This window comes from Dipodomys ordii, unplaced genomic scaffold (assembly GCF_000151885.1).
Source record: "Dipodomys ordii isolate 6190 unplaced genomic scaffold, Dord_2.0 Scaffold34, whole genome shotgun sequence".
Classification (NCBI taxonomy): domain Eukaryota; kingdom Metazoa; phylum Chordata; class Mammalia; order Rodentia; family Heteromyidae; genus Dipodomys; species Dipodomys ordii.
Genome location: NW_012267250.1, coordinates 12,581,165 through 12,598,752, shown reverse-complemented (window position 1 = coordinate 12,598,752; position 17,588 = coordinate 12,581,165). Strand labels below are relative to the sequence as shown.

Below are 17,588 nucleotides of genomic sequence, written 5' to 3'. Positions count from 1 at the left end.
TGTGTGTGTGTGTGTGTGTGTGTGTGTGTGTGTGTGTGTGTGTGAGCATCTGTGTGCATGTGCATTGAGACTCCAGACCATGTAGTATATATCTTTCTGAATGATTCCTTCAAGCATCCTGGAATTTTTCTTCTCAAAGCTTCACTAATTCCATTTCTTTTTGTGCTCATCCAAAGGCAAGATTTCATCTCCTCCCTGTCTGGGTGCTAGGCTAGACTCCTCTATTAGATACTGCCTCTTTGAGCAGAGGATCTTATTTCCCAAATGGAATTGTTACTTGAAAAAACTATTGTATGCTGCTAAGTGCCTTTCCAATCCAGATGTCTGCCTCTCCAAATTCACATTCAACAAGATGAATTACGTTTTGTTTATTTAATCAGGGTGTGCATGCTGACCATATGGATTGAGTTATATGAAGTGATTGCATGGTTAGCTAAAGTGGCCAGGATAACCCTGAGGTGTGTTTCCTGGTGGTGGCAGGAAAGAGGTGCTTTACATGTTCTGAATCTAAAGTAGCCACAGTGCCAGATTTTTAACATATAGTTATCCTTTTCTCTATCTGTGGAAGACCCCTGTGGATGTAAAAGTCTGCACGAATTCTATCTTCTATCTAAAATATCCTAGCATTTGCATTTCATCTACACATATACTTTAAATTATACCTAGATGACTTATGATAAGAAATGCACTGTATTACAGCTACATAAATAATTGTAAGATGATATTGTTTAGGAAATGCAAGGAGAAGGAAGCTTCGTATTCAATACAGATGTAATTATTCTGAACATTTTTTATTTGCATGGTTATTTGAATCTGCCAATGTGGAATGTGCAGAGATGAAGGACGGATAGTCCCCATGTTAAATAATTTGTATGGAGCTGTATTAAAAAGAAATTGAGTTACCTAAATTGCATATAGAGGGCAGAGACCTTTAATTGAGATGTAAAGCAGAAAGAGGTAGATTTCAAAATACATCAGCCTTGTAATATTTGGAGAATTATAAACACTATTCACAGTACAGTGATAAGCATAAATATAAAAAATAAGATGCTTTAGCACTTAAACAGATTTTCAGAACATTTGAATCATCAGAATATCATATAAACCTTTAAAGTCTCCAGAAACACTTTCTTCTCCGACTCTTTTTTTTGATTACTGAAAAAAAATCAGAAAAAAACTTCAAAGTATAAAAATATTCTACAAATAAAGGAAATATATAAAGTACTATAGTCATTATTACATATATAGGATAGAATCCTTTCCAGGTATATTTGAACTCTAGTCCAGGTGATTGGATAACTGTTTAAATCATCATCTCCATTGTACCATGTGTACTCTTCCTACCTCCTTAAACACCACCACTTCCTCCTCTTCCTCCCTCCTTTTCTCCAGTGATTTATTTTTTGCTCATATACAACATTTTGAATGAATCCTAAATAAGAATAAAATCACAACTTTTCAAAGGAATATTTCATTTAATTCTACTTTTCCAAGTCTTTTAAACTGTCTTCTTCCTCTTCTTCCTTTTTTCTTCCTCTTCCTCTTCTTCCCTCTCTTCCTCCTCCTCTTCCTCCTTCTTTTGTCTGTCTCTCTAACTCACTTACTAGCATTTGTACTCTATTACTTGAGCTACCTCTTAGTCTTTCTGCTTTCAACATTTTTTTTCTTTTTTGTTATCCTATATATATTCTCATACTTTTGCCCCAGCTGGACTTGATTACAATCCTCCTATGTACAGCTTCCCAGTAGCTAGAATTATATATATATATATATATATATATATATATATATACACACACACACACACACATGTATACATATATATATATATATATATATACACATACATGACACCATGTGTTTATTTTAGAAACAGAGTTTGCTAGTATTTTGCTTGGGCTGGCCTTGAAACATGGTGTTCCTGAGGATAATTTTGTATGAAGACATAGCCACTTGAAGAGTTTTTTGTTTAGAATTACTATTTTCATATTAGGAAAAATTAATTGTACAAAGGGATTTCCTTGTAATAATTGCATATGTGAACAAAATTCACTATGATAAAGTTAAAAATATATTACTCTTTCCTAACTTCTTTACTACTAATCCTTTCTTTTATGAGATGTTAGTGGATTTTCTTATGCTATTTCATACATAATGTGATATTTACCCCTGTAGTCCTCTTCTTTCCTCCACTCTTCACTCACGGCTCCCCCATCAGCTCCCAATATTATTTATTATTATTGGTCGTAGTAGAAGTATTACTATTATTGTTATTATTATGCCTTGAATCCATATGAGTGAAAACATTCACTAAATTTGTCTTTATGAACTTAGATTATCTTAACATGATAACCTCTAGGTACAGTTGTCTGCGGACTACATAATTTTATTCTTCTTTGTGAATGAATAATACTCCATTTGGTTGATGTACTACCTTTGCATTATCATTGCTTTTTGGTCAACTAAGCTGGTCCCTTCTCTTGGGATCTTGAAAATAGTGGTGCTATAAACATGGTGCACCAGGGTCTTTTCTATACATTATACATTTTTTAAATTTATGTGCAAGAATGGTATATATATGATTATATTGCAGTTCTAATTTAGTTTTTTTAGGAATCTCTATACTGATTTCCACAGTGGCTGAACTTACTTGCATTCTGACCAATAGTACATTAGAGTTCCTTCTTCCTCCTCTTCCTGGAGAAGGAGTTCCATGGAGTTCCATTTTTCTCTCTGCCTGGCTGGCTTTGAACTGGGGTCCTCCAGGTCACAGTCATCTATGTAGCTAAGATTATCTGTATGGGTTTCCGGTGTCTGGCTGAAATATTAAACATTTAAGGCTCTTTTTTCCATTTTGCAGAATCCCAAATGTTACCTTTAAATATTTTCACAAGTCTTCCCATATATATGCAGGACATAGATGGACAACTTTAAAGAAGTTCAGAATGTTGAATCTTTACAATGGAATAGAAAGGGAACCATTAAAGCAATTTAGTTTTAGGGGAATGCAAATAAATTAGTGAGAGAAGAAGTGAAAGGGAGAAAATGGTCTATGGGGATATAAACTGTCCAAAATTTATAAAGCTCATGAGTGAATTTGAAATTCTCAAAATATGGAGCTTAACTCTGATTTATTTAAGTTACATAGTATGGGAACTTCAGTTAATTCTGGGTCTTACATCACAGAACAGTAATATGTATAATTATTCAGGAACATAGTTACATTAAACAAAACCCTCTTTCCATTTCTTGGAGTTCACTTTAATAAGCATCATTTTATATGATCATATAATTTTATATGATCATAGCTATTGAGCTCTTTCAATCCTCTCCTAAGCATATCCTCTTTTGTTCTTGCTGTGTGAATTTTTAGAGTTCTGTTTGATTAATCATGTCCTGGTATAATTATTTGTCTTTTATTATCCATTGGGTTTACTTGTAGATTTATAGGCACATTATATTTATTACAAATGAGGGAAACTATACAGCCTATGTTTCTTTGGGTCTGGATTACTTTGCTTAGTATATTTTTTTCCAAGTCTTTTCCTTACAAATGGAGCAATGTCCTTCTTTCTGATGGAAGCATAGAATTCCATGTATATATACCACATTTTCTTGATTCTGTTTGTGGTTCTTTTTTTGTTTTTGTTCTTTTTATCTTCTTTCCTTTTTCCTTTGGTTATTCCCTTCTGCTACTGTTAATGATTTCTATACCCTTTATCTTTTATATAAGTTTACTTATTTGGGGAGGGAAAGGGGAAACACAGAAACAGTGGAACAAAAGATGAATGAATTCAGCAGTGAAACCCACTAGACACTATGTTGTAAATGAACTACACAACTTTGAGGGAAGAGAAGTTGGGAGGGGAAAAACAGGGAGACAAAGAGGAGGTGACACAGTTCAAAAGGAAATGTACTCACTATCTGACTCATGTACCTGCAATCTCTCTGTACATCACCTTTACAATAAAATTTTTTAAAAATAAGAAATATAGTCACAAAAATATTTGTGGAATTTCCAATTGAGCATGAGAAAACTTTTTCCAAACATTTAAAGCCTAACAGTAGGCCATAAATTATTCAAAGTGACAACTTCTTATTTTATATTTTGGAATTTCATAATCTACATTTAATTGATAATAATCAAATGAGAATAGATATTGGATATTCTTTGCACAAGATGTGACTGCAGGTTTTGCACCTGGTTTTAAATAGAGAGCTATTGTCAGCACATTTATAGACATCATTAATCATAATACTATATTGAATCACAACAATATATGCACATATGTAAGCATAATTAATGGATAAATAAATGTCATGTGCATTTGCACCTCTACAATATATTATTGAAATTACTATTTTATCAAGAAAATTGGGAAAGAGAATGAAATATTCATATTCCCATAGACTCTTGGAGAGGAATATGTTATGTATCTATCTTATTAATAGATATTTGCTTCTTATAAAATTTTATTAATCAAAATTATAATTAAGATATACATAGAAATACACAATTCTCAAATTATACCTATTTTAGTAGTATAAAATTCCCATCGTTTTCAAGATTTAAATAACAATATGTCTACTGATATTGGTTTTTAATTTGATTTTTTGTTTAAAGGGGAGAAGGGATGGGGCATCCGTGATTCACACTGAAATTCTAGCTGCTCAGGAGGCTGAGATCTGAATTGTGGCTCAAAGTCATTGCAGGCAAGGAAGTCTATGAGACTCATTTCTGATTATCCACCAAAAAACCGTAGTGACTCAAGTGCTACAATGCTAGGCTTCAGCCATCACCCACCCCCAAAACTCAGGGAAAACTCCCAAGCCCTAAAGTCAAGCCCCAGTACCAGCACAAATAAAGGTACGGGAGGAGGGAAGGAGATTAGAAAGAGAAATAAAGGGTATGAATTCGATCAAAGGATGTTTAGGATGGAAATGGGAATGTCATGATTAACCTCCTTTATACAATATACAGTAAAGGAAGAATGACAATGAACAAAAAGAGAGACTGATGGAATGAAGGAAGGAATGAAGAAAAGAAGGGAGGAAAGAAGGAAGAAAGGAAAGAATGAAGGGAGGGAGGGAGGGAAAAAGGAAGGAAGGACAGATGATAGACAGGAAAGATAAAAAGAAGGAACGAAGGAATGAAGGAAGAAAGGAAAGAAAGAAGGAAAGGAGGGAAAAAGGAAGGAAGGACAGATGATAGACAGGAAAAAAAAGGAAGGAAGGAAGGGAGGAAGGGAGGCAAGAAAGGAGGGAGGAAAGGAAGAAGGAAGGATAGATGACAGACAGGAAGAAAAAAGGAAGAAAGGAAGAAGGGAGGGAGGAAAAGAAAGAAAGAGAAAGAAACACAGAAATAAAGGAAAAGAAAGAAGAAAAGAAAGGAAGGCTTAAGAACAAAAAGTCATAATTTTATAAAGAATAAACCTGTTTTCTGTTTAGTGAAACTATGTATTCCATGCTTCCTTAGCTAGCCAGTGAAATTATAATTTGATCTTTTCTGTTTTCCAGATGTAGTCTTTCTCTGTAGCACTGGAATAAGGGCATTATGGCTGTCGACCACCATGCCTAGCTAATTTGACAATTTCTTCCCAGAGATATTTTAAAGTCCTTGAGAGAAGAGTATGCCATACAGCTCTGTGCAGTTGACATGAGTGGGTGCTGGGTGGTGATGTTGTGGCTGACTTGTTGGTATTGTGACCAAACACACCTTCATTATGCTGTAAGCCAGTGATAGATGGAGATATCCTCAAACCAGCAGAGCTTATTTGTAAACTACCAGGTCTCCATTTTCTGAGAATTCTGTCTCCTTTCTGAGTTCTTTTTCCATTCTTTTGGTCAGATTAATACACTTCCTGTCTACTTCCAATCAATGTACTGTAAATAGAGGCATGGAATTCAGGTAACTAAACTTACTTTTCTGCCAAGTAAATTGAATAGGTTCTGAGTCACATGTTAAAGAGACCCTTAGAAATAAAAGGAATGGTTTTTGTTGTCTGAGTCTGTCACAGATGTGCAACATCTGCTTATTGAATTTTCATACATTTATATATTGTCAACTTGAGAGATATCAGGAGGCAAAACAAGGGTATCAAGCTTCCTTTAATGATGGTCCAAACAAAAGATAATTCAACTGAATTGTAATTGGTTCAAATCTTTGAAATTGTTAAATGTACATGACAGGTGCCAGTACCTCACACCTGTAACAGTAGCTACTCAGGAGGCTGGGATCTGAGAATCCAGGTTTGAATCCATCCCAGGAAGGAAAGTCCATGACATTCTCATCTCTGATTCACTACCAAAAGGTCAAAAGTAGAGCTGAGGCTCAAGTAGTAGAGCATGAGTCATGAGCACAAAACCTCAAGAATATAGAGTCCAGGACCTGAGTTCCAGCCCTAGGATTGGCACACAAAAATAAATAAAATATACAAGCATTTAGATGTGGCTCACTTATGATTAATTTTAATGGGTGTTTCTATTATATATTAAATATGATCAATAATGCACATGAGTTTTGTAAAATTCCTAATACCATTTTAGACTTTCATAATGTAAATATTATATACTGAACAAAGACCATTATTATTTTCTTGGTTGTCTGATACTCATCTACACTGTTGCGTTGAAGTTAAATTTTGATACATTCGGGTACCACCAAAGGAACTGACCATGTGTATAACATGTTTTTTAAGGAATAGGGGAGGGAATTAAGAGAAAGAATAGCAGAACAACTATAGTAGAAGCTGATGATGGCTTTATATAACAGATATGTAACAGATGATATACATTTCCTTCAATTCTAGAAGGGCAAATTCAGGATAATGTAAAAAAATTCTTTAGAATTGTCTAATAGCTTATTCCGACCCCAAAAGTAATAGTGTTCCTTAAAATGTAGTCTGCATCTGTTGTTTAAAGAGCAAAGGATCATGTGAGGAAAGGGCTGGGAGCTCATATCAAACTTCCAACCTAGTTGTCCCTCTTAAGGTCATTGACACCCTGGAACTGATCTTCACTTTCCTAGGAAGACAAATTCAGTAGTGTTAGTGTCCCCAGGGGAGTTGACAGGCTTTTAATATTGACTCATGGTAACCAAATCTCAGAAGGTTGCAATATATCATTTTATGCAATTACCAATATGTCATACAATTGATATATCACTATCTTTAAAAGTTCAGAATACTTAGTTAATTTTTAAAGATACATTCTTCTTTTTAGGATTGCCTGTTTTGAAAGACTACTTATCATAAACCACCTGCTTTGAGTATAAAATGGTGTACTTTTTTTCTGAGCCATTTCAAAGTAATTTGAAATGGAACTCCTTTGTACAACCACTCAGTGACAATAAAAATATAATTTTAAAAAGGGGTTGATGCTGATCAAGATGAATGGTGCACATAAACTGCTTTGTTAAATGCAGTTAAATGCTTTGTTAAATGTACAACTGCTTAATTATAATTAAATTTTTAAGTAATTGGAAACATTGTAACATTTTATAACCTAAATATTCAAAAATATATAAACCATATAAAAATATAAAATTCATGTAGAAAAAAACTAGTGGACATTCTCTTTTACAATAACAATAAGAAGCACAATTTAATATTAACTATCATCTCCTACAGTCTCCTAATATCCTGGCTATTTTCAGTTTTGTTATTTGTGTCCCAAATGTGTTTCATTGCATCATTTTTTTCTGGCAATCAGAATACAATTTGGATTAATAAATAAAATGTTACTCAATTTATGTAAAAGAACAAAGTATGTGAGAGATTCTTTTCATTTATAGGTGATATGGCTGTGTCATCTGTAACCTAATGGCCATGGTATGCCAGGTGGATATCAATACCTGTTTCATAGTACTATGATTGCCTGACTCAGTGACAGGCATGAGGCAAGCATGAAAAGCTTTTTTTTTATTTCTTTGAAAATAGTTTTAGCAGCTGCTTTTTTCTTCTTTTTCTTGATATATATTTTTTATTGTACATACACTGTACAGAGCAGTTTAGTTACATGGATAAGGTAATGAGTCCATTTCCTATCAAGCACTGTCACACCTTTCTTTATTTTTCCCCTACCATCCCTTTCCTCCCCAACTCCCCAACTCCTCCTTCTCCTCTTCCACTCCTTCCACCTCCACAAAGTTGTAAAGTTCATTTTCAACATACTGTCTTGTACATCTCATTGTTAAAATGGGTCATTCTGTATCTTTATTTCAGCATTTTGTTATTTCCCCTCCACTCCCCAAGTTAGAAAAATGTATATGCCACAGCAGGACTCCGGAATCAAATATAGTAACAACAGGGGTTGTATCATGGGGGAAGAACATACATAGAAACAAAATATCACATAGTACATTATAAGTACATTAAAAACAACAGCAAAAAAGATAAAAACCCTTGTGTCCCTATCTTGGGGTTCATTTTGCTTAGTATCAGGTTGCATGGTCATATGTGCATAGCTTTTGAACTCTTCTGCTTGTCCTATACATATATTATTTATTTGCAGATAAGGGAAACTATGGGACCTATGTTTCTTTGGGCCCGGCTTACTTCACTTAAAATATTTTTTTCCAAGTCATACCATTTCCTAACAAATGGGGCAGTGCCATCTTTCTGATGGAGGCTTTTTTCTTTTTGCTTATGTGGTGCTGAGGAATCGAACCCCGGGCCTCAGGCATGCAAGGCAAGCGCTCTACCACTGAGCCACCTTCCCAACCCCCTCTTAATGGATTCTTAAAATGTGTTTTGTATCACAATATCATATGCTTAAAAAGCAATAAATACATCTTTTTCACAGTTATTCATAAACTTTTAATGAGATACAATTTTTACTTATAGAACTTCAGATTTTAAAATTCTGTCCACATTTCTATTATATATGATTTTTGGCAGGGGGTTGGTCATGGGACCTGAACTCTGGGCCTGGGTTCTGTCCCTCAGCTGTTCAGCTCAAGGCTAATGCTCTACCACTTGAGCCACAGCTCCATTTCCAGCTTTTTCTGCTTATGTGGTACTGAGGAATTGAACCCAGGGCCTCATGCATGCAAGGCAAGGACTCTACCACTGATCCACCTTCCCAGCCCCTATATATGATTCTTTCATATTAAAAATTGGGCTCTGCTGGATACTGTTGACTCAGGCCTGTAGTGCTATCTAGTCAAGAGGATTGTAGTTCAAAGCCAGCCTGAGCAGGAAAGTCCATGAGACTCTTATCTCAATTAAAACTATCCTCCAAATGCCAGAGGCAGAGCTGTGGTTCCAGTGGTAGAGCACTAATGTTGAGCAAAAGAGGCTCAGGGACAATACCCAGGCCCAGATTTCAAGCAAAAAACAAAAACAAAAAATAACAACAATAACCACTTTCTCAAGTATGACTGGGCTTACTTTAAAAGACTCACAAATTCTACTATTAAATTTGATAAAAGTTGGGAGATAAAACCATGAGTAAACCTTTAATAACCTTTTCTTTCATATACACTGTGCTATATTTTTCAAGTATATAAAGTAGAGATAAGTAGTGGCTGTCAAGATACACAGATAGTGAGGCGCTGGTGGCTCACACCTGTAATCCTAGCTACTCAGGAGGCTGAGATCTGAGGATCACGGTTCAAAGCCAGCCTGGGCAGGAAAGTCTGTGAGACTCTTATCTCCAATAAACCACTAGAAAACCAGAAGTGGTGCTATGGCTCAAGCGGTAGAGCGCTAGCCTTGAGCTGTAGAGCACAGGGACAGCGCCGAAGCCTAGAGTTCAAGCCCCACAACCAACAAAAAAAACAAAAAGATACCCAGATATGAGTGATACAATTAATTAGGAATATCCTAACATTTATAATTAAAAAGCATAACGTTGCCTTATTTATTAATACAATTCTATTTCTGTATTTTATGATAGGGGAGATGATAATCATGTCATAACTAAATACCTATGACAGAGGTAACGGAAAATTAAATTTTCAGTTGATAGTTAATTATTAAGAAGACAAGTGGAGCCGGACACTGGTGGCTCATACCTGAAACCCTAGCTACTCAGGAGTCTGAGATCTGAGGATTGAAGTTTGAAGCCTGCTCTGGTATAAAAGTCCCTGTGAGACTCTTAACTCCAATTAATCACTCAAAAACTGGCACTGTGGCTCAAGTGGTAGAGCACTTAGCCTTGAGCACTAAGAAACTCAGAGACTGTGCCTAGGCTCTGAGTTCAAGCCCCATGCCAAAAAAAAAATGGATTTAAGGATGAAATCTTATGTTAACCAGTTGGGTGATGTTTCATTGCCATTTACTTCTCTGGAATTTTGATTTATTGTGCACACCATTAGTGGTCTGGATTTGGAGGTTTCTGAGAATGAGGTGATTATGATAAACATGTTCATTTAGAATTTATTGCTTATGAAATGAACTTACTGAAATTATCTAGTTCTTCAGTTCTTACCTAGTTCTGTGCTTTTTGAGATAAGTTAGTGAAAATTTTGCTCTCCTTTCCCCCATTTTAGCCTTCCAAGTTTAGAGACTAGTTTAAGGTGCATAGATACATCTAACATGTACTATTTTCTAAGTGACTTAGTATATTGCAGGTACTATTGTTAAACCTAACTCTAATTCATTTATGAAAATTTATGAGAATTTCATATATAATAAAAATGGAGTTTAAGATGTTCAAGTTACTGGCTACATAATCATTCCTTCTAGAATTGGAAGTTTGATGGATATCTTCATGAATTTGGCCCAATATCTACATGAAATTTTCTGAATTTGCCTATTATGTAACATTTTTTTTCTTTTTATTCAAAGGAAATGAAAATCATTTAGCACATCAACTTTTTACCCAGTAGTAATGAGCATAGTGAAATTTAATAGCAGATGAGGAAAGATCAACCATGTTCTGATTAAAGTCCTCGGGGAATAATAAAGATACAGGATTGACAATGAACAGGGAGAATGTAGAAGGGAAATGAATTTGAGATCCTCATGGAGGTTAAAAGCTTGACATTTGTGCAATGTAAGTGACAAAATTCAAGTCAATTCTATAAAATTTGGATCCTCTACTTCTTTATATCTTATGTGTATTTCCTTTTTCATGTTGGGGATGAACTCAGGACATTGCCCTTGCTAGGTGAGTGTTTTGCCACTGAGCTAGATCTCAGCCCCTTTTATTATGTCTGGAATAAATAGTTATAGTAACAACCATAGTAAACTTTTGTCATGTATCATCTACTCGTCTTCTAGTGTAATGACACTAATGCAAAACAGAACAAAAAAACAGCATTTGGGTGTGGACACACATGTATATGTAAATTCATCACTATTATTCCAAAAAGATGATCATCATTTCAAAGACCTTTCCTCTAGTTAGTTATGCTTTTGTGTTCACAAATGATTAGGCTGTGCAAGAGAACTAAGTCATTGTGTGGAGGAAAGTTCTTATAAAATGTTCTGAAAATTTTATAAAACAAATTGCATATAGCTGGGGAATGAAGGCAGTTATGTATACTACTTGGATGTGGCCTAAGTTATGTATACTATTTGGATGTGGCCTACAAATATGGTAAATCTTGGACTCCCAAGATGAGAGGAAGCAAAGAAGATGAACGAAATAGCTAATGGATTGCATATCAAGGTGTTTACCTGAAGTAGCAATGGCTTAGCTTTAGTTAGAAGGCACTGAGAATGAAAAGTAAAATGAAATGAGACTTAAAAACTGGTAAGGACAAAAGTTCATAGTTAAGGTTACCCTTGTGGCATACTAATTCTATTCATAGGTATGTACAGTCTAGGGATGTACACAGATATAGATGTGTATCTGCAAAATACCAAGGATATCCACTATTCATAATAAATCCAAATGGAATAATGGCAAAAAATATGCAATGGAATAATGTCAATATAGAGCAACAAGAACAAGCAGAATAAAACTAAATGCAACAATAGAAATGCTGAACACACACATGCGCACTCACACAAATACTCGCACACATACGCACAAGCACTACAGTACATCTGTTAGGATTTTTAATAAGGTTCAAGAATCCTAACTAGGCACCCGTGGCTCATGCTTGTAATTCTAGTTACTTAGGAGGCTGAGATCTGAGGATCACAGCTGAACCAGCCCAGGTAGGAAAGCCCATGGGACTCTTATCGCCAATAAACCACCAGAAAACCAGAAGTGGTGCTGTGGCTCAAGTGGTAGAGCACTAACCTTGAGCTGAAGAGCTGAGGGACAGTGCTCAGACCCAGAATTCAAGCCCAATGGCCAAAAAAAAAAATAAAGAAAGAAAGAAAGAAAGAAAGAAAGAAAGAAAGAAAGAAAGAGAATCCTAAAATGCAGTCATAATAATTGTTGTCAGAAGAAGACATAGGAGTCTAGTAATCTCTTTTGTTTTTGTTTTTGTTTTTTAAGTTCACTGCCAGACACGAGTTTTCTGTTTGAAAATATAGTTTCAATGTTACATTGGTGATTTTCCTATCTGAAGTATTTATTTAAAAAATACAGTGGTAATATCTGTGGAATTGATATTCTTTATCAAAAATATGTATAAAGCACATTAATCATATATGTCAGAGAGATTATTTAACCCAAAATTTCTTTACACTTTGTACTTTCTTATTTCAGTAAGAATTTTTCCCCAGAATCTCTAAATACATCTTTAAATTTTTGAAATTTTCATAATGATTGAAGATTGATGGCATTTAATGGATTATTCATAGAAGCACATAAACCTTTCAGTAAATTTGTCACTGAGTATTTCATAAATGTTCCTCTGTATAAAAAAGGAATAGAACCCTCTAGAACTTTCAATTTTGCAAACTATTGCCCTACATTCGACCCTATCTTGTCAGAAGTAAATTTCTGTAGACTGTAACATGCCATGTGAGTTGAGATATCATTCAGGAAGCTAAGTTTAACAGATGACTTTGCCCATGAAGACAGTTATCCAGCAATTAACTGTCTTCCTGCATAGCATGTGGGCAGCAGATACATTGGTTATTTTGTAGCTGTGACTTTCCCAAGGTCTTATAGGAAATCAGACTTAAGCTAAGGACTAGAAGTTGGAATGAATGCACTTAACTAGATCCCCTATTGAATAATTTTATTGTGAGGTCAGTGAATGCTTTTTGTAATCTATCCAATGTAGACTTCAACATTATGCATTATACTGTGTATACATTATACACAGATTTATTACTTCTCAGATTCAGAGTATAAAAAAGTCTCCAGGTGAACCTACCCCTTATTTTTATTATTTGAAGTTTAAGCACTTTTTATGAAACTAGAGAATGATAATGACCAGTAGATATTTCTATTTCCATTTTCTATTTTCAAGATAGTTTACTGAGTTGGTAGCTTATAATTTACTTAACATGCTTGCGTGTTACTTTTTGATTTCAGAAGTAGTGAGCTGTGTCTTCACTTATGTGCTTTGCCATATGCCAGTAGTAGTAAAATTTGCTTTTCTTCTAACATATTGCATAGGGTACATTTCCTGAGAGGAAAAAAAATTATCACCAACTATTTTGAAATGTTAAGAAAGAGAACTTATATAGCTCATTAATTAAAAATGTAGTCTCACACAGCTTATTTAATTTTATTCTTCAAAGGAAATGAAATAATAAAAGGAAAAAGCTTAAGTGCTAGACACATGAATATATTTTTATAATTTTCCTACTGAAAAGATATCTATCATTTATTAAGCATTTAGTATGTATCCAGTAATATGCTAAGGAATTTATAGAAAACTCCAAACCTGAAAGCTTCATTATTTAATTAATTTGGAGAACTTTACAGACAGTAGATTATTTTTGATTGGGTTGAACTTATAATAAATAGATAATCAATGGCAAACAATTGTAATTACTTCATTTGTTTCATTGTTTTATCTTTTCCACTGGCTGTGTCTTAATTCCTTTCTTTCTTATATGTAATGCTTGCTATCATATAGTAATTATTCTGTGAGATATACTTTTAATATTCTAGACCAGTATCCACATGTGATCTTAGCCAAAAGGCCAGGAAGCAATGTAGACTAGTGTCCAGAACACTGCAAAGCTTCTAGAGATGTTGTCTTTCTCCTCATGTAGAGGTATCAAATATCATTATCTGAAAACACATAGATACTACAGGGAGTATGCATTCTATGTGAATATTTCCATAAACAAATTCCACTTAATTTATCCTTTTCAAAATACTTCATACTTAGCCTACTGTTAGAATGTGCCTAGAATTCTGTTTTGTTTATGATGTTGGAGACAAACCCAGGACCTTTGCAACTATATAATTTTAGGCATAGGTTTGTGAAATTTTTAGTGTGTTCAGATTTGCAAAGTACTACTACTTTAAGCGTTTTTTCTCTGATGAAAAAAATATTCAATTTCAAGAACCTGGGTTCATGAATATGGCACTTTGGGAGAAAAGGATGGATTTCTACCCATCCCACATTTCAGGTTGCAAATGGAATGTGCATTTCACATGCTGTTAAGAACAAAACATATCTCAAGAATCATATGTCAAAGTAGATGAAGTTTACTGTGCAGGGGGGGAATAGGAAGCCTCTCAGTATTCTGTATGTTAATTAGGGAGGCTTGGCTTAATAAACCTTCATTCTTTTCTTATGACACATATTATATTCAGCTGAATATAATATGTACACAATATGTATAACAATCTTTATTTTCTTATGTGTGCTTACTGGTATAAAGATAATTTACAAGTGCACACTGCTCTGATTTCCTGAATGCATATTCAATGTTTATGTAAGGATCAACTGTCTACCAATATATACATATTTAGACAGGTATATAGAGTCATTCCAAATTAACTTGTTATAATTCTATATTTTGAAGCATAGGAGTAGTGCTATAATCAAAATTATATGCATTTTTTTACAATGTAAGTCAATAAACTTCATTTAAAATTTTGATGTGCTAGAAATTTGTAGTATTATTTAGTTAATCTTGAAGGTAGACCTATAGTTTTAGAGAAAAACATATGTAATTTAATAGGTTGTGTATTTGAAAATTATCATCTGAGAAAGTTTTGATTACTTGTCTTAGGCTATGAAGTATCTGTGGTTGTAAATAAGTGAGGTTTATATAAATCCTATAACCACCACTGCTTCCTAAAATATTTCATGCCTAGAGGAATGATTACCAATGTAATTATCCCATAGGCTAAGATGACTCAACTGCCTGAGGCAGAAAAGGAAAAGATTGCTGAGCAAGTTGCTGATTTCAAGAAAGTAAAGAGCAAGCTGGATGCCGAGATCGAGATTTGGGATGACACAAGCAACGATATCATCGTTCTCGCCAAGAAAATGTGCATGATCATGATGGAGATGACAGACTTTACCAGGTAATGATGTGTGACAGGATGTGTGATAGTGACAATGGTTGGAAACATCTGTCACATTACTCAGACTATAAATTTCTCTGAGTGGCAGATGCCAATATCAAGTGACAGGGGAAAAAATAAATAACATATAATTAGAAACTGTTGGTGTGTATTGCTATACGTTTTGATAAAGCAAGATAGCAGTGTGCCTTCTAACTTATTAAGGAATTTTGACACCACATTTTGTTTCTTCACCTCTACTTTCTTCATATTAACATACTACCTTTACAAAGAACTTGATCATCCAGCATATGGTCATAGATGGAGTTATTCTAACAGTTCATTTCTTTAGGCACATAGTTTTAGTTATAGTGATTTGTTGTAGTGCCATTCAAAATTGTGAGATGTTTTGCTCCTGAGATATAGTGGGGAGATATATTTTAAACTATAATGATTTAAAGATAGCCAGGAGCCAATCATATTGCATATGTTGATTCCAAAAATAATAGAGATGTGATACATTTATGATATCATGTGATAAAAGTAACCAGAGATAAGTGAAAATTATAGTGCTTTTCATACTAAAGTGTACTAAGTTACAATTAGAGTAACTGTCTTCATATAGTTAAGTAAGTTTACAAAATAGAATACACTGAAACAGACCTAATGGTTAGAAAATTGACTTTATTGCCATAAATTATATACAAAATAAGTTCCCAATGGATTAAAGGAGTAAATGAAACTTTGAAATCATAATTATTAGAGAAAATGTACACATTCATTGATACTGAGTGAAAAAAAAACTCAAGGAAATACATTAGACTGCTAAACAAACAAAAAAGACCTCATTAAAAATGGGATTACATGTTTCTTTGCTGCTGTTGTTGGTTGTGGGGCTGAACTCTGGGCTTGAGTGCTGTCCCTGAGCTCTTCAGCTCAAGGTGAGTGATCTACCACTTGAGCCATAGCTCCATTTCCAGTTTTACGGTGGTTAATTGGAAGAAAAGGTCTCATGGGCTTTCCTGCCCGGCCTGGTTTTGAACCACAATCCTCAGATGTCAGTCTCCCAAGTAGCTAGGATTACAGGTGTGAGCCACTGGCACCCAGATCACATGTTTCTTAAGCTTTAGGTTATACATTGAAATATTGCCAGTTAACTCAGCAATTTATGTATGCAGTACTTCTTGATCTGTGTCCTCTCTTCAACATCTTCACCCACCATCCATTCCAGTTCATTCTTGTACTCTTCTCCTCTTGACCCCCCTTGAATACTCATTATGTTAGGCTTTGATTATTTGCATTCCCCATGGATTCCATTATACTTCATTTAATTTATTTATAACTGCTTAGGTCCTTCCACATGTGCTTAATTCTAGATTTATAGTCATTTTCTAGTTCTCACAAATGAGGAAAACCATGCAACCTGTGCTTCTCTGGGTCTGGCTTATTTCATTTGACATAATCCATTCCTTAAAAAAGGTTCAATGTCATTTTCTGATGGATGAGTGAGGGAAGGGGTGGGTGAGAATGTTGAATGGGGTGATACTGATCAAGAGGTGCTGTATTCATAAACTGCTCTGTTTAATGACAACTCCTTTGTTGAAGTAGGGGCCTAGTGTTTGGTATGCCATTCCTGGACCATGAACCACTAGTTTCATGTTTCTATCCATAGCTGGGACAGTAGGTAGTTGCCAGGCTCCTGTATATGTGGGGTGAAAAATGTCTACTACCACACTCAGCTATTAGTTTAGGAGAGTGTCTCACAAACTGGTAGCAAACCAGGACTTGTGATATCCCTGATCTCAACCTCCAAGTAGATAAGATGACAAGCATGAGTCACTGTGTCCAGCCCAGAAATATTCTTTTGGAGAGAAGATACTAATGGAGTTGAACTAGGTCCTAGTAAGTGGTAGGATAGCACAGTGGTATCATTTTGGAGATTGTCTATTTTTCTGCCAAGGATAACCTCAAACTGGGATCCTCAAAATCTCAGACTCCCAAGTATCTAAGATTAAAAGCATTTTCTTTGAAGATCCCTTGTGTCTATAATTATTCTTCATGAATTAATTCAGTTCAATATTGTATTCCTTTGGAAGAAAACTAGTTTTCAAAGATTATGGGCAGTGAGATTTTAAGTTTTATTGGAAAATAAGGAAATTAAATTTATAATGGGCTATACATAGAATGTCCTAATAAAGACTTTAGACATCATGCTCTATTTTTTCCTCTTAAACTCTTGCCAACTTTTCCAACATAGCCTATAG

General features: G+C 34.6%; 1 protein-coding gene across 2 annotated transcripts in view; it reads left to right on the top strand.

Annotated features, from left to right (window-relative positions):
* Positions 1–17,588, top strand: part of Ctnna3 (catenin (cadherin-associated protein), alpha 3) — a 1,343,755-nt gene that overhangs the window by 1,220,100 nt on the left and 106,067 nt on the right. For both annotated transcript variants that reach the window (XM_013017086.1, XM_013017085.1), the window contains exon 15: positions 15,164–15,345. In XM_013017086.1, the coding sequence (XP_012872540.1) occupies positions 15,164–15,345 (182 nt within the window). The remainder of the gene's footprint in view (positions 1–15,163; positions 15,346–17,588) is intronic.